Below are 27,429 nucleotides of genomic sequence, written 5' to 3'. Positions count from 1 at the left end.
ACGTCAATCCGCAATCATTTCATCTCTACTATGTGCTTGGGCAGTCGTCAACGCCCTTTCGGCGACGCGGGGCGTGGGCTTGAAATTCTTCGGCGTGTGATTGGTCACTACGCTCAGACTCATTGAGAATGTAACTGCATGTGGGAGGTACAGCCGCCGTCGATTTAGCTTGGCTTTACTCCGTGACTACATGATTCGTTGTCCAATAGCTGTACAGCGCTTGCACCCGCCATTCCGCATTGCAACTGTATCTCCGGGTATCATAACTGCTTTGTATTTGAGCCATCGGCGCCGTATACGTTGACGAAATACGCCTGAGAGCTCGTGAGGTCTATATACAGTGAACCAACAGAATTCTACTCCTGACAGCAACCGTGGGACGCGGGGAGCCTAAACTCCTTTGCTACGAAGTTATACTCATGATGCTGGTTCGTTACCCATGCTTCACGGATGTCGTATCCCCGGCCACGTATTGATACGTGTTGCAGCAGACCAGGACTCAACTAATGCGTGTGCAACTGTAAGAAGTGACACATTTTCTCTAAAACGCAATACCATTCACGTGATCCGTCGTACTTGGTAACTTATTCTACCGCAGAAGAAAGGATAACAGGGACCCGGAGTCTCGGTCAACAATTTGTTCAACAATCTAATTGGACATAGCTAACTATAGTACTCCATCAACCAAGCGCGTAAATCTCCGACGGTCGGATATTCTAAGAACAGACTGCCACTAACCGTAACTCCAAGCTGTTCGCGTAATTTCTCAGCTATCACGAGACTCATCAAACTGTCTATTCCCAAGTTGGCAAAACTGGCATCATCAACAAGATCTGTGATTTCTAGCGCGGCTTCGGTAGCCAAAAGGGCAATGGCCTTTGCGGTAGTACTGTCCGAGTCCGCGGTGGCAGCGGCAGCGGAGGCGGCAATCGCCGGGGTAGGTGCTATTTCCGTGGTGTTTAGCTCCCGCTTTGGCGCTGGGCTGGCTACTAATTGCGGCTGCACCGCCTTTTCCTGAGTCGGTGGTAGAGTTTGGTTCGCTATCTTGCTGACCTTAGAAGCTGGGAATAGAGCCTCGCTTGTAGTGCCTGTCCCAGGATGACAGACATCAACAGCCGAAAAGAAGCGGTTGAGCAGTACGCGGGGATAACGACGAAACTTCATGGCTTGCATAACGCCGATGATTTCTTTATCTTGTAGGATGTAGACGTCACCATGATACACGCTGGGGTCCTCTATGGTAGGTATCATCTTAACGTACGAGCGGTACTTTCCACCAGCAATAAGAGGTCGAGCAATGCGGAACGATTTCCAGCCGGGTGTAACGCAGAAGTTGTTGTTCGTGTCGATTGCATCAGAAACGTTCATAACGAAGCCAGCAAGATGGCAGACACTATCGATATAGAAAGGTGGCACTATCCAAACGCCTCCTTTATCCAGTTTTATTGAAATGTCGGCAAACGCTTCGAGCCCTTGCATTACGACTGACTGCATCCCTCGATATTTGTCCGCGTAATCGACAAGGTTGTTGGCAAAAAGCAAATATGCCATGTTATGCGATAGCCGGTTAGCCATTCCTTGGTCGGCAAGCCGCTCGAGCGCTTCGATTCGCCCGAGTATGAGGTGTGTTGTAGGCACCCAGCCGGCGAGTGAGTCGGCTGACGACCCATACCGAATCTGAGCGGTTACCACAGGCTCTGCCTCGACGACGGAGAGGCCATCAGATGTGAGATTGTGCCACTCTAGGTAGGCAACACCTAAGCCAATGTCCGGGGTCGAAATGGAGACCTGGATCAGCTGCGGCACCTTGGTATTCTTCTGGGCGACGATGCCCTCACGTACGACCATATTGTACACCTCCATATCCACCAAGGCACCTCCTGTGGCGGCGCCCGGCCGAAGATTTTCGAACAGATACTTGCCGAGTGTGAACGCGACGTCGGCATGGATAGACTATAAGTACGTTTGCATGTCAGTCTTGTTCTGCAGCGCCCTGAGGCAGGGCGCAACTGTTCACTGTCGTAAACAAGATTTGAGACTTACCGACGTCAAGACACCCGCATTATTCATCTTGTGGCCCCATGCAGCAGCTAGGAAGTCGGCTTGCATCACGTCGGATTGCACGACGACATGACCGGCATTGCCAATGAATGACTCGTTGACGACTCGATGGACCAGCGACGTTTGCAGGCTGGAGTGAGCCGCAGCCAGCGGGTTCTTGTTAGCTGCTGCCGTCTCCTGCTTCTCCTTGTCGTAGAAAGTGTTGCCCTTAGTCAGTGCCCAGTCCCCGTTGTATTGGATCCAGTAGTTTTTGTCATTCCATGCGTATGTAGGCAGATCTATCAACCGCAGCGTATGCTGAAACGGAGAATGGAATTCGTCAAAGTCGACCGGCACGCCAGCCTCATACAACACACCCAAACTGTAGCTCAGTGTCTGCCAGTTGTCCTCACCCCTCCGCAGAGAGGGCACTGCTGCTGATAACGACCATGAAGATGATAGAATACTGCGGGCCAGGCCAATGCACACAGGGTGTGGGCCGATTTCGATCCACGCCATGGTATCATCGATGGTGCCAGTGCGGCACGCAGCCTCGATGGCAGCTACAAAGTCGACTGTCTCACGGGTTGCCCGGCACATATAGTTTGCATTGACTGTCTTTTCATCAAAGATAACACGTCCAAGCAGAGGCGACACAATGGGAATGGTGGGTGGCTGGAAAAGGACGCCCTTCCGCGCCAGATCCTCGAACTCATCCAAGATAGGATCCGTTTGCGACGAGTGAAAAGCAAAGGCTACGTCCAAAGTGAAGCACTTCAACCCGACAGAGTTGCTATCGGAGGCCTGCAGCATATTTACCAACGCATCCATGTCGGCAGATGGTCCACTAAGAACGGTGTCGTTGGGTCCATTGATGCAGGCGACTTCGAATGGCAAGACCTTAGGCTTGACCTTCTCGCGCACAGCGTCCGCCGACGCGCGCACAGCTACCATCTTGTGGCTCCCAGTGTTGCATCTCCGCTCCAGAAGAGCGGCACGGCTTCCGACAAGGAAAATGGCGTCTGCAGCGGAGAGCACGCCGGCGACCTGCAATGCCGCGTATTCACCCAGGCTGTGCCCGATGACGACGTCTGGGCGTATACCGAGCGATGCCCAGTACTTGGCGAGGGCTATCTCAACACAAACCAAGGCGAGTTGCGTGACAACGGGCGAGTGTGTATAGTCCTGTGCGTGGCTGCCGTCGATGGCGGGGATGAACGATGGGAAACCCTGGCTCTGTGCCAGAGAGTCCAGGTGCAAGAGTTGTGCGCGGAACTCTGGTGCGTTGCGGAACAACTGCAAATCCATGGAACGGTGCGAGACGCCCTGGCCCGTGAAAGCGAAGACCACCGGCGGCGGACCCGTGGGTGGGATGGGTTTGTGCGAATCGGCAGACCGTATTTGTGATTCTAGCTGCTTTTTAAGGGACCCGGCCGCACCCGATACTGACGACGAAGATATCCCTACGGTTAATGACACAGCAACACGATGGTTATGGTGGTGGCGCCGCGCCGTGGTGGTGTAAGCCAGACCTGGTATCGACACGTCTGGATGCGCGTCCAGATAGGCAACCATACGCTCAAGATTGCCCTTGAGTGAAGCCTTGCTTTTGGCTGACACCACGACCAAATGGCTCGCACGTGGATCAACGTCTTCTGTAAGTTCCCGTAGCGGTGGCTCCTCGATGATGATGCTCGTGTTACCGCCAGCCGCGCTGAAGTTGTTGACAACAGCGATGCGCCGACGCTCATGGCTGCGCTGCCAGGCCACTTTCTCAAATGGTATGTGCAAGTTTCTGCGCTCCAGTTCCTGTGCCTGAGGGAAGCCCGGGTTGATGGCAGTTTTTATGCCTACGTGCGGCGGGATCGCCTCCTTCTCAAACATCAACAGTACTTTGAGCAGTGCAGTAGTGCCCGCTACCGCCTCACCATGCCCTACATTGGACTTAACCGCACCGATGTACAGAGGTTGCTTTAACGATCGACGACGTGTCTCTAATGGGGCAAAGATATTGGTAACAGACTGGATCTCCTGTGCATCCCCAGCTTGCGTGCCTGTACCGTGCATCTCGACAAAGCTTACGTCAAGAGGATCCACGGCGGCCCGTCGCAATAGCGACTGTGTTAGATCGGCTTGGTGGCCCGCGTGAGGGTGCGTGATGGATATTGCATCGGCTGAATGATTCGTACCAGCTGCAAGGATAACTCCAAGAATATTATCATTGTCGGCTTGTGCGTCTTCGAGACGCTTCATTACCACCGACACTACTCCGTCGGCACGACAGTATCCGTCTGCTTCACTATCCCATGTTCTGCACGCATTAGGTGTTTTGGAAAGAAAATGCCCGTTGCTAAGTCCCGCGAAGGCATCCGAATTAGTGAGCACGTTCATACCACCCGCTACTGCCATATCGGTATCGCCATTCCAAAGAGAGTTACACGCAATCTATCAGACGTTCAGTCAGCACGTGTCAACCTAGAACACGAATCTGTAAAAGGATAGACAGGAAGGAAGGAAGAACGGAAAGGGACAGAGGGAGGGCAGGTAATGACATACTTGGATAGTGGCCAATCCTGACGAACATGCCGTATCAATGCTATAGCTTGGGCCAGCGAACTTGAAAAAGTAGTTGATCCTACCGGGCCCAAAGGCGCGGCAACCACCCGTAATGAAATAGGTACCGATCTCCTGAGCTGAGTTGACCTCACGATAGTCATCACTGGCCTGTGCGTAAAAAGTGCCTATACGCTCCCCTTGCGTCGACGCTGTACGGTTTGCAACGTAGCCCGCGCGCTCAAGGGCCTCATAGGCAGTCACAATAGCTAATCGCTGCATAGGATCAGTCTGCAATGCCTCTCTAGGCGACATATTAAAAAATGGCGCATCGAATAATCCTGGGTTATCGATGAAACAGCCGTAGGGTGTAAGACTAGTATTGAGCCTCTTGCCTGTTGGGTCGCTATGTGTACCAACGTCGAATCGATCGGCGGGTATCTCACGGTGGACATCCAGCCCTGCGTCTAATAACTCCCAAAACTTCTCCGTGTCGGTTGCTCCATCGGGCAAGCGACAAGACATGCCCACGATGGCAATCTTGGCCTGCTCGGTGCCTCTGGGTTGTTGTCGCGGACTGGCAGCGTCGGCCTTGCTTACCCATGGCACTAGATCCTTCAAAATCGTGCGGATGCTCACACCTTGCTGGTCGGTTCCTTCGAGGGCCTTGATCAGGTCTCGCGTGGGAAGCGAGGTGCGGAAAACGAGTAGTTGACACTCAGACGCTGCCACGTCCGTCGCTCTCTCCACCACGCCTTTGACCACATTGTCCCACTTAATTGCTTGCGTGAGGATCTCCTCGATTATAACTTGTAATAAAGAGCCCGCGCTCTTAGCAGGGAACTGACGGCCGGTGGAAGTGGAGAAGATGGGTACGCCCGGCGAGAAGCGTTCGTCCAGCCACTCCATCGACTCTGTTTTGATGATTCTTTCGATGTGCGCTGAAGTATATATGTGCGCCGCGTGGCACAAACCGCTGTACACCGGAAGCGCTACCCAATCGCGATCCCGAAAGAAATCAGACACAAGGAAGAGTTGCTTCAGCCGGGTGGGCGGACCGCTGACCGTCACCGAAGAGCGGCTTAGAGCGCTGATGAAGATCTTGTTAGGCTGAGGCGTATTCTGAGTAGATGTTAGCGATTCTTGTATCCCTCAACAAGCCCACGAGAAGCAGATTTGAGCATTTCGAGGGTGTTTGAAAGTGGGACCAACAGACCTCTGCTGCATGAAAAATGTCCAGCTGCCTCTGTGCATCCTCACCCGTGACACTAGGTACTACATAAGCCCAGCTGTCTCCTGGCCCTTCTGCGGGACGTGGATGAAGGTTCTGTGATACCTCGTCGACGACAACGCCGAGTCGGAAAGCCGTCCGAATTACACTGGCACCAGTCAAAGGCAGATCAGCGAGTGTGGGTGCAAGTGACACTGCCACCGTGGCCAAGAGTCCGACACCTAAGCCCGTGAGGCATGCGTCGGTGCTGTGGAAATCATAGCTCTCACACCCGGTAGCGTTCTCATAGTGCCCGATGAATATAGACAACTGCACGACGCAGAGCAGCACTCCGTCAATAGAACCCCCGAGGGCCCCGCTGCGGAGTACCGTGTCGTCGGCCAGGTCGAAGGCGGTCTCGAAGGGTTTTACAAGCCCGCGGAGCTGCGCCGGCAGCTGGCGGATCTCGTCACGGACAGCCAGAGTGGCCTCATGGATGAAGCGCGCGAGTAATGTGTACCGCTTGTCCTTACTGTGTTTGTAGAGTCGCCGGCACAGAGTCTTGAGGTCGTCGTGGGGAAACTCATTGCTAAAGTAGCCGATTTTCATCTTGTTTACGTCAACAATGGAAGCCATGGTCGTTGCAGAGGACGGTGTGACTATTGAGTGTTCCGTCGCTGTTGCTGCATGGTATGAAGTTGGCCACTCCATAACGGTGACGGTGGGCTGTGGACGGGCTGTTATTCTAGTGGCCTATGATGCCCTGGGGAGATTTTGTATCTTAGACTATAAGGCAATCGAACAATTGCTCTTAAACAAAGACCCACGGATCAGAACACTTATGTACGTACCGGAGCCGTGATATTCCCCAATCTCGTAGATTAGGATGTGCTTACCCTTGATCCCAGGCCCTCGGTTTCGATCGCAACTATAGTGTCATAAGCTGCCCGAACTTGGTATCCGAGGGTTGATATACTGTCCGTGGCTATTACCTGCGAAGCTATTGTGGGAGGCTTCCGGCTCAATTCTTGATCGGAGGATAAGTAGAGTCAGCCACAAAGTCAGGTATCGGTATTGGTGAGTCATGCCACATTATGCCGTTCCGGATTGAGCTTTACCTGTCGGACCAAAAGCTTTACCAGAGGTGGACGATAAGACCCCGATCAATGTTGCGAGGATGTGGCTCGCTGTGCCAAGTGCCATTCGTCATGCTGATATGATCCTGCCAAAATGTCGGCCGTCTCTGTCAGCACCGATAGGAGATCCCCCAAGGGGGCTTACCAGGTTTCAGAAAGTGTAATCACAGTGGTACTCCCAGTTACGGCTCGTAGAAACACGGCGTCTTCCCCTTCTTCAACGTACATGATGGTCTCTTGGAATTCTCATGCTCACAGAAAAACTCATCCCAGCCGCTCAGTTTCCAACCGTCCACCTACATTGAGAGTCATTGCCAGTTGAACCTTTTTTATTTTTATTTTTTTTAATTGCCTTTTCATCATTCGTCTTCCTTTGTAGGGCACAGGTCTGATCAACCACGTTGACCTTGACTCCATAGAGCATGGCGCCTGGTATAGTTGGCGGTTATCGCCAGATCAACAAAGCACTCAATATATGCGCCTTCGAGGACTATTTGGAAGGCCAACAGACAGTGCTACCCAAACTGCTGGACGTGGAGCAAATCAGCCCACGTGTGCTGCGCATACTGGGCCAAAATCCGGGAAAGGCAAGTTAGACAAGAAATCACACATGGCTGAAATAGCATGGTCGGGTTCCTATGGCAAACATATAAACTAACATGAGCGTGTCCCAGTTTACGCTCCAAGGCACAAACACATACATTATCGGCACCGGGGCCAAACGTCTCATCATCGATACAGGCCAGGGTGCGACCGAATGGGCGGATTTGATCGCCAAGGAGGTTTCCGATGGCAATTTCTCGCTCTCACATGTACTACTAACGCACTGGCATGGCGATCATACGGGTGGTGTGCCCGATCTGTTACGCATGTACCCCGAAGACCTCTCTGATGCCATTTTCAAGCATACTCCAAGCAAAACACAGCAGCCGATTGTAGACGGGCAAGTCTTCCGCGTTGAAGGCGCCACCGTGCGCGCGGTGCACGCCCCTGGCCACTCCCACGACCACATGTGCTTTATACTCGAGGAAGAGGCTGCAATGTTCACCGGTGACAACGTGTTGGGCCACGGCACCGCCGCTGTCGAGCACCTGGGCACATGGATGAAAGCGCTTCAGGGCATGCGGACTCACGCCTGTAAGATTGGGTATCCAGCACATGGGATCGTGATTGCAGACCTGGTCGCCAAAATCAATGGAGAGCTGGCGGGAAAACTGCGGCGTGAGCGCCAAGTAATGCAGGCCCTCCAGAAGACTGGATCAGACATGGTCAGATTGACGGTTCCGGAGCTCGTTACGGCCATATACGGCGCAAAGGTAGATGCGGGCCTTCGAAAACAGGCTTTAGAGCCTTTCATACAGGAGGTTTGTCAAAAGTTGGCTGAGGATCGTATGGTAGGTTTTCAGACACGTGCGGGCATAAAAAGGTGGTTTGCCATTATTTGAACGCTTGTCCACTGATACAAGACTTAAATCATCAATTCTCGCAGTTCATGCTGAATCTCCCCACTGTTTCGGTCTTGCTCAACAAACGGCTCAGGAGCTGCACCGTGCATAGGAATCATTTTGTTTAAACACGTACGTGATTTCCATCGTGATTGTAGCATAGCAAACTATACAGCGACTTTGTGGGCTACCCTGTCTCTTGAGTTGGGATGCTTTACGAACCACCTCACCTTAGGAAGATCAGACCATATAAAATGTCAGTACAAGATTGATAATGTGCTAGCTGACACTGAAAATCTATCACGGGTTGCAAAGTTTTGTCCCTAGGTGTGCGAACTAACGTAAGAAAATCAAATTGGACACTTCAAACATGCGTGAAGGGTATTAAACTTCTCTAATACAAAAGCTCGTTTGTCAGTGTGAAGTTGATTGTGTATTAAGCGGGGGCTGCATGAAAGTCCACATCCGGGTCCAAAGACTTATCCTGACAGCCTGATGAAATGTGTGTTTCAAGTTTTCGATGTGCCAGGGTGGGTAACTAGATATTAGCCAATCAGATCGTTTGTTCTTCTGTAAAATCGGTTTCGGGCCATTACGCCCTAGATGCTCCACCATCGGCAATAATGTAGTATATATTCTTCCGGAATGCTCCGATCAAGGCCGACGATGCGTCTTCGGCTTCAGACCTAAAATTCCGACAGTGAATATTGCGATCATCCGAAAGCGATGCTGAATGTGTGCGGTATTGAGAGGGCAGATAATTGTAGAAACACTCGTTCGTAGGCATTGTGCATGCATTTCGAAACGACAGGCTTGCAGCGCTTCAGTTCTTTGTGTGTGGCGTTGACCTTCGTGGTGGTTATCATGATCCGCATTTATGCTAGACGACTTCTTCACGCGTAGTCTTAAACGTTTTGATGGTTAGTAGGAATAAGCATTTCACTATTACAAATTTCTCCCAGGGGAATAAAAAATAAAAGAACGTGATCACGCTCATCAGACGCACCAGCGTTGATAATGTGATTGTAGAAGATGCTCGGTCATTTTGGATTTTCTATCATTTGATTTGCTGGCCACAAGCGTTCTTGAACCAGTATTTAACCTATAATGTTCCGTCTTTTGTCCAAACCGCCCTGGCGGCAAGCATCTCTCTACAGTTGACACACGGTATTTAGCATACAAATTAAGGTAATACTTGTCAAGTGTGCCCTTAAGTCACAATGAATCCTACATCCATATTAACGTAGAGATAATAATTTCAATCTCATTAGATTCCCAACAGAATACCTTCGATCAAAAACGCAGCCATGTCAGAAATCGAAATTACCAGCTCCTCCAACATGAAACCAAGCAAATACTTATGCTTGACCATTTGTGGGTATCGAAGACCAGGAATGAGTGAAGAGGATTATCGATTTCACATGACTCAGATCTCTGCGCCAATGACAAAAGACCTAATGGCACAGTATGGTATTAAGAGGTGGACCATGGTGAGCTATCGCCATCAAAATTATGCAAATCTCTGAATAACATAATGTGAAGATTCATAATCCAGAAGCCACACGATCGCTGATGTCACAGCTCTTCGATCCGCAGATGACAGTCGTCGCGGACTTCGATTGCTTCAGCCAGGTCGTATTTGAGCATTTGGATGACTATAAGCGCATGAAAAAAGATCCTTGGTACAAGGAACGCTTAATTGGAGATCATGAGAAGTTTGCTGACACGAAGAAGAGCAAGTAAGTCGAACCATTATCACATACGATTATGACTAGGTGACGTAAGTCGGCTAAATCAAAACAGGATGACTATCGGATGGATTGAGGAATGGGTTACGGATGGAAAGCCAGCCAATGGACTGGAATTCAGATAAGCACTACGGCCCACAAACATCCAGACTAGCAGACCATAGATTAATATCATGTCAAATGGTTGGATGTTACACAGCCAACTCATTGACGTTCTGGCATTAAATGAAAGTCTTGCTTCTAGGTCACGAAAGTGAAAATAAAATCAATAAAAGCAAAGCGAATACAATACAAATCAAACCTTTGTGGCAGTCTTTCATAACGAAAGGGGCATTGGAGATTCTATCATTCTAGGCTTAATCACACCATCTGATTTTAATTCTTAGCTTAATGTTCAGTAAAGGGCATTTTAATAGCTCAAGATAACCCAATCAAGCAGCGTTTTGATTTTGGCCCTAACAAAAAGAACATTTCCGGCTTCATATCATCGTCGCAAAACCCTTCGACAGTTGAGACCTTGGCATTTGGGAACGTCGTAAAAAAGCGTGCTGTAGCTAAGCGCAGCTCGATACGCGCGAGATGCATTCCTAAACAGACTAAACCCATTAATTAGAAGAATTCTGACCCCTTACACAGGGATAGTCCAGAACTTACTACGACTGCCACCCCCAAATGGCACAAATGACTCCTTCATAGCCTTCGTTGGGCTATTCCAGCGCAGCGGATCAAACTTCTCAGGATTGGGAAAGACAGATGGGTTGCGGTGCATGCTAAATGCCCCTATATTAACAGTATATCCAGCTGGGATGTAGTAACCAAAAAGGTCCGTGCCCCCAGCCGGTATCTCACGCGGCAGTCCGGCGGGTGCTGCTGGGTATAACCGCAGGGCTTCTTCAATAACAAGATTGAGATAGTGAAGGGGTTTCAAGTCAACATATTCATAATTTTCAGGGAGCTTCTGAAGCTCCTCAAGTAAGCTTGATTTGATCTCTGAATGTTTACATACGGTCCAGATAATGTAGGTCAGTGTGTTTGCCTGGATTGATCTAGTCAGGAATTTTCTTGGTATGTTGAAGTTGGACCGAGGGTATTTTACATACTGTCGTGTCGGATCCTGCAATAACATAAGCCATTGCGTTCGAACGGACCTCGTCAAAAGACATGCCATCGTCGCCTGCCTTATATAGTTTCGAAAGTAGCGTTGGCCTTGCATCCTCGCCTTGCTCTTCCACAATGCGGTAGTGCCGTGAAACAGATTGTTCAGCGTATTCAACCGTGCGGCGACGATTCTCGATGGCCGCTTTGATGAATGGAATGGGAACGTAATGTCCAAGTTGAACAAGAAAGGGAAATGTTACACGGATACCCCCAAGTTTATTAACAGTTTCGAGGTCGCGTATGTATTGGCTCTTCTGTTGGATGAAGTAAGTGAACAGCACTGGGCAGGAATGCAAGCGATTGGCACCTCTCCTGTTTCCAGCATTCTGAATCCCTCACCGAAGCTCAGTTCGCCTATGATATCAGTCGCCATGGCAAGAAACCAATGATACACGTCCTAGCCCGAAATAAGCTTATGTTTGAGAATTGAGTAAGGATTCTAACCGCAGCACGGCGCGTCTGCGCCTCGTCTCTCATCCGCTGGATTGCCATCCTTGCCTTAGTCTCGATAACAGGCAAGTATGTGGACAGGCTTGACTCGGCAATGCCGGATGAGAGGAGCCTCCGGTAGTGCCTGTGAGTCTCAATGTCACGCGTATTGAATACGTTGGGGGTGCCTGTCAGGATCTTATCGTAAAAGTCCGCCTTGGGGAACTCGCCCTTCACGCTGTAAACTTTTCGCGTCACGCTTGGGTCCCGGAGGCTGATTTCCTTACGACCGATGCGAACTATGGGACCTACAACAGACAATAAGCCACTTCAAGCATACCGCTGATACTCGACAGGAACCAACTGCCTACCGTATTTATTATGTAGATTATCCACGTATATCACCTTCGTCCCCGTAACTGCACTGTAGCGAAGAATAGCGTCTGTAAGAACGGTATACCACGGGCCCGGTAAGTTCGCTATTGGACTGTTGAGCACATCGTAAATCCACTCCATATCCATTAGCTTTGGAAACATTGGGTCAGAATATAGAATGGGGACTATAATGCCATACCCAGAGCATTGCCAGCATTAGAGCGGCTGGTAACAGGTACCACTGATACGTATCCATCTTGCAAATTTCAAATTGAAAAATTTTCTCAGGGCAATAGTCGATTAGTTAGATGAAGGCCGTTTGATGGATGTTAATCGGACGATGCTCTATTAGTGCGGTTCGTTCGGAACATGGCCAAGCTCGTACGTGGATCCGGATATGGTCATCAATTTCCGAAGCGTTGGCCAGTCGTTACCGATCGTCCAATCAAGGTTGGCATCCGCGATCCGAAACATGGGAGGCAAGGTTTTCGGTTGAATGGCTCAACCCCTTTCAAACGAGCACCTCACTGCATTCGGCACTATACTCTTTTGGGATAGAATAACTATCATCTGCACGCTAGAGAATATTTAGTCATTAGGACATTCGGAATCATTTGGATAACTGAAGATTAAGCTGCTTGTTATCCCGTTCTTATTTCCCCACCCCCCCATCAGAATTATATCGAAGTGATCTCTAAGAATATCTTGAGAAAATGTTTTCGTACATACACCTAGCCTTCTCATTATTAGCCACCGCTGTCCCGATCCTTATTTCTCGGCTGGTGCGATGGCTTCTTGCTACACGGCGACCATTGAACTTTCCACCAGGCCCACCGACGCGCCTCGGATTTGGAAATTTTCATCAGATTCCCTCGGAATATAGCTTCGTCAAGGTTCATGAGTGGGCCAAGGAGTATGGCCCTCTCACAGGCCTTAAGTTGGGCACCCGAAATGTGATCCTGATCAACGATGCCCAGATGGTGCACGAGTTTCTGGTAGAAAAAACGGCTTTCCTTAATGCCAGACCAGAAGTCTATATGGCCCAGCGACATGTCTTACCTGATTTATGGCCATCTTATAGCCTTCTATCACCTGCAAGAGAGAGCAAACTGTTGCGGACGATGGGAAAGGAGTATATCACCGGCGCAGGCCTCCTAAGATTAGCCCCTATGCAAAAGGCTGCTGGCACACAATTACTCAATAACCTGATTGATGCCGGTGATCAATGGTTTCAGCATGTCTTGAGTTGGTGAGTCTCACAAAACCAACCTCAAGTGCTGGCAAAGATCTGACGCAGTTATACAGGTCCTTATCTACACCGACTTGGTTCATGGCCGGGGTGACGCCCCGCGACCTTGGTGAGAACTGGATGCAGCAGTACCACTATGCGCAAAGGATGTTTTTGGGCTACTTGGATCCAGATCAGTCGCCAAGATTTGATATTTTCCCTATTTTACGTTGGGTACCTTTTCTTGCTTCCGACAAGAAACACAAAGCTATAGCCACTCGCAAAGCTCTTCTGGATACCTGGAAACCCATAATGGACGCAGGGAAGAGCGATCGGCAGCCGCTATTCGCGCCATTCTCGTCCAAAGTTCTAAAGCAAGCCACGGATTCAACCATAAATTTTACTGACGATGAGGTTAATGTGTTCGTAGGCGGCTTGTAGTATGTTCACTGTTCTTCATTATCCTCTAGCCATTAATTATTTATTCGAAGAAAGTTATGCTTACACGTATCCTAGCGATGCTACCTGGACATCCACCGTCATGAGTGTCAACAACCTAGTACAGGCACTCGCAGCCAACCCAGAAGTCCAGCAGAAAGCGCAAGCTGAGGTCGAAGGGGTTTTCCAAAAGGATGGCGGCAGCACGCTGACCCTTCCAGAAAATATTAGCATTGACAAAATGCCATATCTGAGCGCCTGCATACTGGAGGTATTACGTTGGAGACCTTTGAGTTCTTACGTTTTCGGCCCCTTTGGTCTTCCACGTGAAACAACGGCAGACATCTCTGTTGCAGGGTACCGCATTCCTCAAGGAAGCACCATAGTCATCAACCAGTGGTCTATTGCACATGATGAAAGCTTCTATGAGGATCCTTCATCCTTCATCCCAGAACGTTGGCTCAAGGATCCAGTCGGCGCCAAGAATGGGACTTCGCAGCGACACCGAAGAGCTGTCTATTCATTTGGCGTCGGGTCGAGGGAATGTTTGGGTAAAGATTACTTTTACCAGAATATCAAAATTGCCTTTGCCCTGATATTGTGGGCATTTGACATTAAGCCTGCCGAGAAGCTAGATACCAGCCCCACGTCTGGTTATCTTCCCTCAACTGTTATGCAGGCGAAACCGTTCAAGGTTGATTTTGTGCCACGGAGACAGGGTACTATAGGAGCTCTTGTGGAAGAAAAGATAAAGGCAGATGCAAAGATTAGCGAACTCGTCGGCTTATAATGTGAAAGGATTTACTTTTCTGATATGGAGATTGCAAAAGTAGAGATGGAAGCATTGTCACATGTGAACATGTCTACCGACTTGTATGGTTTGACTTCACGTTAAAAGAATGACAGTGGGACTTAAATCGAAGGGAAAGCCCTGTCCTTCTGAATCGTTTAGTCATTACAAAGTTCAATATCTTCAGTATTATTTTTTCGATGCACTCTGGCCTAGAGGGCAACATGATTGGCAGAGAGAGGACAATGCTGGATGAGGATCGAGGCCGATGATGCTGGCTTGGTTGAGGCCGAGATAATCACGCAAAAGGCTAAATACAGTTCCTTTTTCGCTTCTTCTGCCCATTCACAAACTAGACTTTTTTTTTTTTTTTTAAAAAAAAAAAAAAAAAAAAAAAAAAAAACCTAAACCTGCCACTCCTTGCTAGAGATTCACGGGCCAAAAAGCTTCGACATATCTTGGTCAATGACGTTTCGATTATGCTGCAGTAGTAAGGCCTGTAATGCAGGCCATCGCCCTGTCCACTGACAAAATTGATTTTTACCCGTATGGCCTGAACGCAAACGTACTCTTGCCACGTGCTGCAACGGTGAATTTTCATGTCCCGTATTGGCGTTAATCTCGGTAAGACTGCGCCTTTCCGAAAGAAATCGGGCTGATTCGCGTGACGAAACTAACCCGTTGACGAATACGATAACTTGCCATTGCGATATTCGGTCACTTTGGGCATGTCGGTCCCGAAGAACTTCGCTCTGAGCTTCTATCCGACTTTAACGCTCCTCCTGCAAGCTGACCTCTTTCAAGACAGATCGAAGACCCAAAATCGCACCGATAAGGGGAAACAGAGAGCGTGCGGCATGCAGCCAAGCCCACCGCATAAGCAACGCCTGTGCCATCCCGAGATCGGATCGGACCGATTCTGACCCCGCTCTCGCTGAAGCTTCGAGAGCGAACAAAGTGTTGTTGGTCGGAACCATCGCCAGCCACGTGAAAGGAACCATGAAGATTGTAATAATTCCGGCGACCAGGTATTCCAACCGCAGTTGGCTTCGGGATATACCTTTGTTCAAGGCTGAATACCAATACAATCCACAAGTCCCAATACAAATTGCCGGCATGATCGTGTGTCCATAGAAGTAGGTACGGGTCCACTGTCGGAGTAAGTGAGACAAATCTGTATTAGTGTCGAGGAACACAGGCACTGTCACCATTGAAATTCCCGCCATAGCTCCTAAGTTGTGTCAAGAAACTCAAAGATTTCTAGCGTTTTGAAGGTGTCTTACCTGATAAGAAAGCGCTAGCGACTACGGCGGTGGACTGCATTCCGACGTTTGGCAGTCGAGAAACCCCTTTTACAATTGCCATAATTGCGATGTCGGTGATGTGGTGAAATGAGCTCCTTTAGGTTCCTTGTCAATTTCTGCAAGGTTTATAGTGCTTTATGGGAGGCTTATAGATATAGATATAGTTCTGGACATTCAAAACCCTTAAATCTAGTCGGGTGTTAATAGCGACTATTCCTCCGAGATGTCACTAGGTAACTCTGTTGCACCTACATCTGGTCAGACTTACCTAATTAATCTTTGTATCTAACGACAACCTGAAGGGGGCACGTGACCATCATGGTAGATTCGACTCGCCGATTTCCAGATTGGCCGCTCTTTTCCCCCAAATGGTGAACAAAAGGTAATAGGATAGATAGGACTGGTGTTACGGGCTGGCTAGTGCGGCTGGTTGTTGTGGTGGGGGACGAGGGGTGATCCAACCCCACCTGCAAATAGCAAACGCCACAGCTATGGAGAGAGCTCTTCTTTCCACTCTCTCCCAGCTTTAGATTTTTTGCAATACTACAGGATTTGCAGCACAGCCTCGATCTCACCTGTGGTGCCGTGACATCTGGTACAGGAACTCCACCATATGAGCCTAACGAGTGCTGTTTTGTGTAGTGCAAAAGTCTCTAAGACTTCAATTGCCAGAGGCGGCCGTAACGAGATCCATAGACCATGTAAAGAAAGAATACAATATTTATATTTCATCCGCTGAGATGAATTTCATATTATCGCCAGTTAGGGTCATAAGAATCGGATCGATCAGGGACCATTCGCCACATGGGATCAAATCCAGCACCCATAACCCACTTCTCATCGGCTTCTATCCCATCACTTAGCGAAGTCGTATCGAAACACAACTGAGCAATCCTGAACCACAAGTTTCCTTTCACGGGCAGATCACCAGCCTTGTCATCCTGCTCGAACGGCTTTGCTACTTCCTCGCCAAGTTTTAAAGCTCGAACGAACTTGGCGATATGTCCATCATCATGAATATCATTGATAGCTTCGTACATTGTGCTCCATGTCATATCCTTGCTTTGCGTCGGCTTATATTCTAGGATATTCTCGAGGTGCAGCTCGGGTGCCGAGATGGCGGCGTACATGACGAGATCGAGCCGGCCCTTCCACTCTAAAACACGGACCTTGTCCTCGAGTTTGATCCATGGTTGACGGAGCAGAACGACCAGAGCGACGGAACAGGTAACATTATGCATAACGTAAAAGTCGATCCTTCGGACTTTCCCGGGCTTGTTTTGTATAGTAGCGGCGGCATAGGCAGCACAACTGATCATTTCAGCGGTCGCACGCTCCAAATCATCAGGTGTGATCTGATATTGGGAAGCTACCCTTATGATCTCATGTAACGCCCGACCCAGCACGCCATCGCGGACTCTGAAGGCTCTATCAGTTACCAGCGCAGCTGTACGGACTTTCTCGTTGCTGCGAACCTCCTGGTAAAGATCAAAGAGTCGCTTGGGTGCTACAGATCCGGTCTGCACCAGTCTCTCAGCACCTGAGAAGAAATGGTCCAGGTTTCCAAGATAATGTGAAGCAGCTTGCGCGAGCCCCTCGGCAACAATACTGGGAAGTTGGAATTCAACACCAAAGCCCAGGTGGATCATAGGATGAAAAACGCCCTCGTACATCTGGGACAACAAGTAGTCTGCGTTAGGGGTGCGACTGAAGCAGCGCTCATTGACGACAGCCTCCCAGCCTTTGTATTCGATCTCTTCCTCAAAGAACGCTAGATAATTTGTGTACTCTGATAAAAGAGTCATCTTTTCTCGAAACCTGGCCGGGTCCTTGAAGCTTTTGACAACTTCGAGATCAACGGGAGGCAGCGGCCGTTGTATGGGCACTCCATCGTCAAATGCTCTTTTCAGCTGCCGGGGGCCGCCACCCATTGCAAGAACTGTGAGAATAGAATGGGGGATATGATTGTGGCCGGCAACATCACGGAAGTACATGTGATACCTGTCATGGTTCTTTTGCAGTAGGTCGTTTGCTACCTCTACTGCAGACGGAGGCGATGGATTGAGACGGGCCAGACCCAAATGGCTGAATGACAAGCGGACCTGTGACGCCTCTAGGAATTGGGCCATAACTGCGGTTTTTGATGAACGCGGAGCTCACGGTGGTGTTTCTAGATGGAGGAGATGTAATATATTGATGGCGAAATGTACTGTCGTGGACGACCCATCTTATAGAGCAAAATACAGTAGTATCGTTTCAGAGAAGTTATGACTGGCTGCGACAATACTTCTCGTAGTAGTTGTCCTAGTTCAACAGTTTGGTAGCTTGACGTCGGCGGGTTCATTAGGCTGGGTAATTGGGACCGAGACTCCGAGCGTGAGACACGGAGGGGGGCGTTTTCCCCCGAGAAGTTCTGGAATTTGTATCCTAACGAGGCAACACAAATGCTAGATCATGCGTCTCTACGGCAAAGTCAAAATGCAATTAATGAGAGAAATCATGGCAGTTTGACACGGATGGCTCTTTATTATTGGATTCACATCGGTACAGACCAACCAGAATATTGTAATCAGTCGCGCTGATATGAATTCGGACTCAATTAAGGGAGAAATAAATGCCATTTATTGCAGTGCTTTCATGGTAATATCAGCTTAAGATCTAGCCAGAATATTTAGAGCTTTTTGATTTTCAAGTCTCTTGAAGGATGCTGATGATTCCTCTGGATAGAGAGCTGAGGCTTGCGCGCATATCTCTTCCGATCCCTTCCACAGTGATAGCAGAAAACGGTCGCTGTAGAGCCTTATTTTGCGAAGACAGCGAGAGTAAAAGCTGGCGTTCTGGGCTGTCATCTGGGTGTACGGCATCCTCCTGTGTCCGCAGCCGTGGACTGAGTTCGTTAACCAGTCGTTGTACCCGGTGTAGCTCGTTAAGGATCTCCTGAGCCGCCATCCTTTCCGCATCCTCAAAGAAAACGCAGTCATCTTCTATATGTTGTGTCTGGACAAGCTTCGCGGCCAAGAAGCCCCATTGGGCGTTGCGCTTTTCTGCACTTCCAAGTAATCTGGGTACTGCCTCCGCGTAACGACTCAAAAGCTTTGTCACAATCGTAGCCAGTATTGTAAGCATGTAGCCATCCTTTTCGCAAGAACATTGTAGTATACCACTAATGGAGCTAATCACCTGCTGATTATCTAGCACCACAATCTGGGCTTTGGTCCTGCCATTGAGCGGCGTCCGACATCCTGTTGCTGGTTCGTCAATCGCCTTTGGGAGGTTGGATTCGCTCGATATATCCATCATAAGCTTCTTCAAGGCTCCAAACAATTGCGTCAAACAGTTGCAAGAAGAAGAAGCAGGTGTCGAATTGCTTACTTCTGTATCTTTTGTTGCCGGCGTCGGATTCTCTGACATGTTGGCGGATGGTGCCAAAGATGGATAGCCATGAGATATTTTTGGTGTCACCCGGCGGTCTGCTTGATTGTTTGTAAGAATGCCTGTGATACTACCGCGTTCTTGGTCTAAATCACCCAGTCCGAAGGCATTCGACTCGGAAAATTCTGAGCTGAGAAAATCACTAAAATCGCCTTGAATCTCTGGAAGCTCATTAAATGGATGTTGTTGAAAAGTCGCAGATAGACTAGAAAACAAATCCAAGGATTCAGAGCTCCCGATAATCGACACTTGATCAGATCGAAGAGACTGTGGGCTTATATCAAAGGGGGGTGAGTATGCGCCTGTTCCAAATGACTGATCACCGTGCGTTGTTGTAGTCGTGGATCCCAGGTCCACGTGTATTTCTGATGCTGTTGGCTGTTGGCCAGCACCATTGTTGCTACCATGGTCGGTAGTTCGTTGGTGTTTTGAGCGGCGAATCCTGCCTGGGGGCTTTGCAGCCACATATTCACACTTTAACTCAACACATTAGAAAACAATTTGTTCCACGAAGAGAAGTTTATAAGGCAAAGGACATTGTTCCCAATCCGTGGAATAATCGGTTTTTTTTCTCACATACAGTGGTACCACGTTTAGCGCATCGTGAGCATATTGGCTTCTCTTTCTGACATCGTACTTTGGATAATGCACAGTCTCGACAACTTCCCCGTAGTTTGGCAGTCGTATGATTCGGGGTCTGGAGTGGAGTTGGCCTTGGCTTCGGACTTCTGTCATCAGCCATGTTTAAGACTTGGAATAGCTGACGTCCTGCGAACCAATATACATTGACAGCACATGGTGTCAATACACTTAAGAAGTTTCTTTCATTTTTACTGTCGTCTGCCCGAGATAAGAGAAGCATAGGAATCCCCCACTCTCTGACAACAGATGCCTAGACCATTAGCCTACATAAGACGAGGATCTCACAATCATGATTCACCCAATCTCAGTGTCAGCCCGCATATGCATGGCTTTCTCACCGCCGTGTGGCCACGCCCTGTCCTGATGCCCTTGTTGTGTGCGTACTCCTCTTCTGCTGAAGGGATGGCTTGCAGGATGTTTGAAGGTCATGTAAGAAGATACAATGATTACAATTACAGTATTAGATCCCTGACATTGCCATTTAACGACGGCGAATTTCACAATGCCGATCTCATCCGATCTTCTCTAGAGTACATGCTAATTTACACATATTGCGAAACCCAGTCAGACCGAGGACGAGAATAAAGAGGCACCACCTTTTGATTATTAAATTAATGGTCAATAAACGGGCCTGGATATGGATCTTAGGACTCCATCCATACTCATACCATGGAATGCTTGGGTTTAATTCACGCATTCGAGAACAACTTGACGCTAAGAACGGAAATTGCGTGCTGATAAGAAGAAATACCCAGACCACAACTCAGTAATGCGTACCCATCAGCAGCTACCACACCAAAGGAGAGTCGCTCCACAGGGGCGCCAGGGACGTCCCCGCAGTTTGCTGACTATTCCCTGGCAATTCCCGTGATGCGCAGGTTCAGTTCGGTTCTAAACGCGTGTCAAGGCCGATTCAGAATGTGAAAATTCGTACAGTGCAGGTCAGCATTATTATCGGTGGAGGGGACGATAGCTTAGCCCCCATATATATGTTTATAATGCCCACACGGTCTTGGGTGGTTTGGTACTAGTGTCCGTCGTGGTCAAACCTGACCTCGCTCGATGCTCAATCTCATCTCCGCGCCCATTTGGCCCACATACTGCCATGGACAATCTGGCTCAATTGGAATCCTCCACATCTGCACTCGCCACTGCCATTCAAGGTTTGGCCCTCTGTTTTCAGAGCAACGATGGACAAGGAGCTAGTTCTATCATTGACCCTCGAAGAACACTCCAAGTAGACCAGGCTCGCAGAAACGTACTGTCCATCATTACCAAAATCAAGACGTTGGTATGTGGACCGAGGGATTTTCTGGAGCACCTAACTATTCAAGTATGTATAGTGATTACTCCCCTCTTTCCGCGCTGGCCCCCATTTTCCCCTCTTAAATTTCTTCGTGGCCCTTAACAACTATTTGATATCAGAATGAGATGCTTGCCTGTTTACGGTGGCTTGGAAAATTCCAGATATTGGCATGCATACCGCGAACGGATACTGTTTCCATCAAGGATGTAGCAGATCTGGCACATGTTGCAGAGAGCCAGCTACGCCGCGTCATTCGCCTGACAGCCACGCAGGGGTTTCTGCGGGAAGAGCCGCACGGATACATCGGCCGTGAGATTCGCCCTGCTCTTTAGCGTTCGAACCGTGGCTAATTCCGTCAGACACGGCTTTGTCTGAAGCTTTTTTGACAATCCTTTGCTCCTTGACGCAGCCATCTTCATGGCCGAATCTGCAGCTCCGGCGGCGTTGAAGATGGATGCACCTAACCCGGATGATTCGGAGGGTGATTATCGGACTGCCTACAATTTGGCGGTCGGTGGGACAAAACCGTTTCATATGGCTTGTCAAGAGCAGCCAAGACTGAGTCGCCAATACCGTGCTTATCTACAATATGCAGCCGGAATGCACGTAGGGGAGACCTTGGCTGACACTCTTGCACAATTCAATTGGTCCAACACTCGCAATGCGCGTATAGTAGAGGTGACTTCTAGTCCCCACCCCCGTACACACCTACTTCCATCCCATTCTCGTCTTTCTTTTAGAGGGTTAGTGCTGACTCGCTATCTGCGATGACATGCAGGTGGGACCACACTCGAAAGCAACCACTCGGAAGATTGCCCGCACATACTCATCCTTCCATTATGTGATACAGCTTTATGATCCCCCACGTCCTAGATTAGGGGAATTGCCAAATTTTGAGACCGGCGTGGACTCGGACGCAGACCTCCCGAACATCCAGATCATGCCCCGAGCGCTCGGTACCAAACAACCAATCACTGATGCGGGTCTTTACATTCTCCACGTCTCATCATTTTCACTTGGAATGATCCAAAAGGAACTCCAAATCCACTGCGGTGTTCTTCGGGCAAACAAAGGTATCGTGCTCATACCAACCGCATATCTATTGCCTGAACCAGGCAATATCTGCAATATCTTGCCGGAAGCCATCGCTCGATCACGGGATCTCGGAATGCTCCAGCTGTCTAACGAGAGCGAATTAGAGTTCACCGAGCTATTACATCTCATCGGAACCGTCAAAAATGGTTCGGGACGATTAGCCGTGACTAGGAGGCTGGTGTCAAGCAACAATACCGTAACCGGCCTTGTCTTGGAATATCAGGCGGAACATATCAATTATGAGCTTTGACCCCTTGAATTAAGCACGGTTTCGGAAGATTTTGTCGACCGAAAAGTGCTATATCTGCCGATGTTCTTTGCCTATTATATTTTGCGTGACTTTCATGCAATGATCACGGACAAAACTTATCTATAGCACTGTTGACAATATCGTAATTTAGAAAGTCCCCAGGTTGCTTCTTTACTTCTTTGACCTTCTTCGTAAATTTATAACTCGCCCCTAGCCTCTCCCTAACATGGGCTCTAACGGCGAAGTATTCTTTGCGCAAAACAATGATTTTTGGGAGAACTATCTCAAGGGCCGTCCAAGACCCCCTGATGCTTTCTTTGATCGAATCTTCGCCTATCATCAAACTCAAGGCAACGGAAATTTTGGCACTGTGCATGATGTAGGCGCTGGAAACGGCCCATATGCACAAAAGCTGAGAACCAGATTTTCTCATGTCATCGTCTCGGATATCGTTCCTAGGAACGTGCAACTGGCCCAGCATCGCCTTGGAACGAATGGATTCAGCTATCGCGCCGGCAAATTGGAGGAAGCGGATGATATCGAGGAATCCAGCATCGATATGGTTTTTGCTACGAACGTGATGCACTTCCCTGCCGACCAGGAAGCGACCATGGCGGCGGTCGCCAGACAATTGAGACCCGGTGGAAGCTTTATTTGTAGCGCATTTGGTACTGCTCGTTTTTTCGACGCGAAAGTGCAAGATATATGGGCTCGTATTAACTACCAAGGGGGACGTCTGCTCCTGCGGAAAGCTGAAAGCCCCGAACAGACCATGGCTATCCTGGCAAGAACCGACGGCCATTACAACGTGGCGCCCCTGAGCCCAGATCTTTTTATCCCGGGCGCTAAAAGGTATCACTTGAATATGACTCATGGTGGAAACATGGCTCTCATTCCGCCAGAGCAAGAAAATCAGGAAACTCAACCTGGGTATACCGGTCCAGATGATGATGAGATATTTCAAGACGAAGAAGGCTGGAGCTTCAATGCAGATCTGGAAGGAGTTAAGGAACACTTTAATTCGTTTCCTTTTGTGTCTGAGGATCCGTCGAGTTTTGCAGATTTGTTTCGGGAGTTGGAGGAAGCCATGGCAGGCGGTAAAGTCGTCCAAGGCTGTTGGCCAGCTACAATCATTCTCGCCACACGCCAATGAGTAATCATATCGCTGGTGTTGTAAATCGACTTTCCGCTTGGAAAGTTCGCATCAAATCCATTGATTCAATGACAGCATTAAGAAAGAGGCAAGAAGGCCACGAAGGGAAGATCTCGTTTGGCATATAGCGTTCAAGTCCATAAAACTCTTGCAATAGTGTAAACTTGTTGCGCAATGTTTTTTTTTTTTTTTAGCCAATCGTGCGATTGCAAGAATTTCCAGGATGGCCTCGGATTCAAACTCGTCTGATACTGAATTTTCGGTACCGGTACGGTAAGCAACCTCCCAATTGCGCGACAGCTTCCAACACGTGCAGTTTCCTGCATGAAGTAACGTGTACCAAAGTAACCTAGGCAATGCAAGGAGACGAACACGAAACCAAAGAGGCCATATTTCAGATCGCTTAAGATCCTTCAGACCTGGCAGCTTACGTTGTCCCATACCCGAGATGTACTGTACTTTTTGACTTTGTCCAATTGCATCTCCGTTGATTGTTCACACCTGAAGGCCTGTCGCCGGATACGAAGCCGGTGCCGGCCCGGTCCTGACCCATTCTAAGTGGAGACTGCACATTCGGAAATCTTGGATGTCACTGCATATCAATGTATTGCTGACTGACATACATGCGTACATTCCACGCATCTCTAGTGTTAGATACCAATAGATTAACAGCCAAGTGACGCGAGACTCATGAGGATTGATAAATCTGACATCAGATGTCTCGGCGTAAATGCGTGGAGGAAAACGGCCCTTGTCCCCGATGCAGGGTTCCCCTCCCCACAATGGTTGCACGTAATTGCTGTTTTCTGTAGGAGCAAGCTATCCTGCTGGTTTGCCGTCTGCACGATTTCGGGTCAATTTTGCTTGCAGCCCGTCATATACTCCGGCTTGTTTCGGGCAAATCCACTGATGAAGTCCATTTCGACAGATATTGCCGTTGTGGGATCTGTTGAGCTCTTCAGTACGAGGATAGGACGTGATCCTCGAAATGGATCTTCGGGTATTTCAGGAAGATGCTTAGTAACTTGACTTTTAGATTGGTTAACAAACAATACAAGGAATGTACCTGCTTCAATATAATCTCATACTTGCGACACGATCAAGTGATCGGGAGGAGTCCGGGAAGGTGTGCAATGGTGATGTTGGTAACGCATGTGGATACTGCGTCCCATCGGCCCTGAAAACATAGTATATTACGTGAAGACAAAGATATCTTGTTCTTTTCTCGTGCTATCAAGAAGCGCATGCACGTCAAAGACAAGGACAGCTCGATATGCCCGCTCCAGCCGACGTTCAAGTAGCTACTATCGACAAATACATTGCAGGATGGAAAGAGTTCACACCCGAATCGTGGACTTCACTGTGGTCTGAGGATTTCGAGCTACAGATGCTTCCATTCACGATAGGCGTACCACCTCAGCCCCGATCCCAAGCTCTAAGCCGTGCATCAAAATTGATCGGGACATTGAGAAACTATAAAGTGAGCTAAGTCAATTTCGTTACCATCCCTATTTCTAAGACTGAGTGATAAAATATTATGTCTACCATCGTTCTACATCGGCCAACTCAGCAGCTCACACACGAACTCAGGTCAATATCCACCAAGTCGTCCATGATATCGCCAGAGAAAAAGCGTTCATCTACGCGACCTCACAGGCCGACACAATTTTTGGAGATCTCAAGTGGAGCAATGAATATTCTATAGTCATATCGTTCACTGAAGATGGCAGCAAAATAAAAAAACTCGAGGAAATGGTCGACACGGCATTCTTCCGTGAGTTCTACCCCAGGTTTGAGCAGTATTTGATTGAACAAGAAAGTATTCTGTGAGAATATTACTATGAAAGGATCTCTTGACGTATCTGTATGACATATTGAAAGTCTTGCACTGTTGTAAACATTTCTCCCGTTTCTGAGTTCTATATTGGAGTTTACATTAGTCTTTAAAACCCTGAATATTTTCTGAGACTTGAGGACTGGTTGGCTTTTGTATCCGGGGATCATTTCATACGTATTGGTTGGCCGTCTTTATCAAGTAGAACCTCAAAACAGTCTATAACACATTGGAAGCAAACTCTGCATCACGACCTTAAGCTCTCTGCAAAATTGGAAAACCACCAATTGTGAACAGCCGGGGTCGAGTCTCTTTGAAGACTACTTGCAATTGAATTGAACTTGTACTCGGAAACTTCGAATTTAATCCTGCACAACTTTTGCCTGTAGTGACCCCACAAGTTCAAAGTATGAGCTACTTTCGGGCAGTTTCGGCACTGAAGTCTAGGTCTGTAGAGGCTAGCAAACATATTATGACCCCGTGCCGGTAGTTCGGAGCATTGGTATATGAAGCGTACTCCAAATCTTACATTCATTCTACTCCTCTCACTGTTTCCTAAGCGCTGTTGATTCTTATTGTGTCAATAACGACTCCGCAGAATCCTTCTGATTGATTATTGAGGCAACACCTTTGCCATTGCGATATTCACATTGATAGTACACGAGCATCACGCCAGATGGGGACCTATGCTGTCCTAGGTTCAACGGGCAACTGTGGCACCGCCTTGATTAAGAATCTTCTGCGACGTCCCGACGCGAAGATCCGAGCCTACTGCCGCAACCGCCAGAAGCTTCTGCATCTTCTACCAGAAATCGAATCTAGCACCCAGTCCACCATCTTCGAAGGAAGAATCGAGGATACTGAACTCCTCACTAAATGCATCAGCAACTGTCAAGCCATATTTCTAGTCATCTCGACGGCAGATAATATACCTGGATTGCGTGCCGCCCAGGACACCGCAGCAAGCGTAATTCACGCGCTCGAGTGCCTCAGGACGACCAACAAGGCATTCAAGTCACCCCGTCTGGTTCTTCTCTCTTCTGCGATTCTCGACGACCACCTTTCCCGCCATACACCCTGGATCTTACGGAAAGTACTGCATCTCTCGGCTTCAAATGTCTATGCAGATTTGGAAGTAGCGGAAAGCATGCTTCGGGGGCAACAAGACTGGCTGACGACAATCTTCATGAAACCGGGCGCGCTTTCTATTGATGTGCAGCGAGGTCATGCGCTGAGTCTAACAGATGAGGGAAGTCCGCTTTCGTATCTTGATTTGGCCGCGGCTATGATCGAGGCCGCTGATGACACGGGAACACGATATGATATGCAGAATGTTGGGGTGCTCAACACCAATGGTGCGGCCTGTTTTCCAAGAGGCACACCTATGACCATCGTTGTAGGACTTATTAGTCATTTCTTGCCCTTTTTGTTTCCTTATCTGCCTCATACAGGGCCTGGATGAACACGGACAGGAGAAAATTAAGATTGAGATAAACCAGATAAATCAATGACAACATCGTCTCCAAGGCTTTGGGCTACCCAGTACTTCGCAGGCGGCCAGGTACACAATGCAAATAATTACATGTTTATATTAGTGTGGAACGGAAATTGTCGAAACACAAGAACTGTTACCGGTCAGGCTACGAACCGGCCGTTGTTGGTGCCAAATGAGGTTTGTATCCTCTGCTAAAAATAAAAGGAAGAACTCCCCCCACGCCCAAATTCTTTCCTCCAAGCTGCGTGGCATCTATATAAGCTCGACTTGAGAGCGGGTAATCCTCGAAGATTATGATACCAGTGTTACCGGCACCTTGCCGGCGGACTCGGCCAGCAATACAACCGGACTGACAAAATGAGACATAG

General features: G+C 48.7%; 8 protein-coding genes across 8 annotated transcripts; 4 read left to right on the top strand and 4 right to left on the bottom strand.

The window, feature by feature from the left end:
• Window positions 1–663: 663 nt before the first annotated feature.
• On the bottom strand, window positions 664–6,514 carry JN550_002337 (uncharacterized protein; the record flags this gene model as incomplete). The annotated part of the gene is made up of 4 exons (XM_049313621.1): window positions 664–1,953; window positions 2,044–4,485; window positions 4,597–5,715; window positions 5,810–6,514. 4 exons carry the CDS (start codon window positions 6,512–6,514, stop codon window positions 664–666), a joined length of 5,556 nt encoding a protein of 1,851 aa, XP_049175628.1.
• A 1,084-nt stretch (window positions 6,515–7,598) lies between these two features.
• On the top strand, window positions 7,599–8,384 carry JN550_002336 (uncharacterized protein; the record flags this gene model as incomplete). The annotated part of the gene is made up of 1 exon (XM_049313620.1): window positions 7,599–8,384. The coding sequence occupies one exon, from the start codon at window positions 7,599–7,601 to the stop codon at window positions 8,382–8,384; it is 786 nt and encodes a 261-aa protein (XP_049175627.1).
• Window positions 8,385–10,760: 2,376 nt separating this feature from the next.
• JN550_002335 (uncharacterized protein) lies at window positions 10,761–12,350 on the bottom strand (the record flags this gene model as incomplete). Its single annotated transcript, XM_049313619.1, has 5 exons — window positions 10,761–11,168; window positions 11,233–11,544; window positions 11,735–12,027; window positions 12,091–12,244; window positions 12,294–12,350. The coding sequence occupies 5 exons, from the start codon at window positions 12,348–12,350 to the stop codon at window positions 10,761–10,763; spliced, it is 1,224 nt and encodes a 407-aa protein (XP_049175626.1).
• An 865-nt stretch (window positions 12,351–13,215) lies between these two features.
• Window positions 13,216–14,550, top strand: JN550_002334 (uncharacterized protein; the record flags this gene model as incomplete). The annotated part of the gene is made up of 3 exons (XM_049313618.1): window positions 13,216–13,343; window positions 13,400–13,762; window positions 13,839–14,550. The coding sequence occupies 3 exons, from the start codon at window positions 13,216–13,218 to the stop codon at window positions 14,548–14,550; spliced, it is 1,203 nt and encodes a 400-aa protein (XP_049175625.1).
• Window positions 14,551–16,606: 2,056 nt separating this feature from the next.
• Window positions 16,607–17,983, bottom strand: JN550_002333 (uncharacterized protein; the record flags this gene model as incomplete). The annotated part of the gene is made up of 1 exon (XM_049313617.1): window positions 16,607–17,983. One exon carries the CDS (start codon window positions 17,981–17,983, stop codon window positions 16,607–16,609), a length of 1,377 nt encoding a protein of 458 aa, XP_049175624.1.
• Window positions 17,984–18,542: 559 nt separating this feature from the next.
• JN550_002332 (uncharacterized protein) lies at window positions 18,543–19,265 on the bottom strand (the record flags this gene model as incomplete). Its single annotated transcript, XM_049313616.1, has 1 exon — window positions 18,543–19,265. The coding sequence occupies one exon, from the start codon at window positions 19,263–19,265 to the stop codon at window positions 18,543–18,545; it is 723 nt and encodes a 240-aa protein (XP_049175623.1).
• A 3,540-nt stretch (window positions 19,266–22,805) lies between these two features.
• JN550_002331 (uncharacterized protein) lies at window positions 22,806–23,732 on the top strand (the record flags this gene model as incomplete). Its single annotated transcript, XM_049313615.1, has 1 exon — window positions 22,806–23,732. The coding sequence occupies one exon, from the start codon at window positions 22,806–22,808 to the stop codon at window positions 23,730–23,732; it is 927 nt and encodes a 308-aa protein (XP_049175622.1).
• Window positions 23,733–26,242: 2,510 nt separating this feature from the next.
• Window positions 26,243–27,028, top strand: JN550_002330 (uncharacterized protein; the record flags this gene model as incomplete). The annotated part of the gene is made up of 1 exon (XM_049313614.1): window positions 26,243–27,028. The coding sequence occupies one exon, from the start codon at window positions 26,243–26,245 to the stop codon at window positions 27,026–27,028; it is 786 nt and encodes a 261-aa protein (XP_049175621.1).
• Between the last annotated feature and the right edge of the window lie 401 nt (window positions 27,029–27,429).

This window comes from Neoarthrinium moseri (assembly GCF_022829205.1).
Source record: "Neoarthrinium moseri strain CBS 164.80 chromosome Unknown scaffold5_Wmoseri_CBS_16480, whole genome shotgun sequence".
In the NCBI taxonomy this organism is placed as follows: domain Eukaryota; kingdom Fungi; phylum Ascomycota; class Sordariomycetes; order Amphisphaeriales; family Apiosporaceae; genus Neoarthrinium; species Neoarthrinium moseri.
This window is presented reverse-complemented; position numbering and strand designations above follow the sequence as displayed.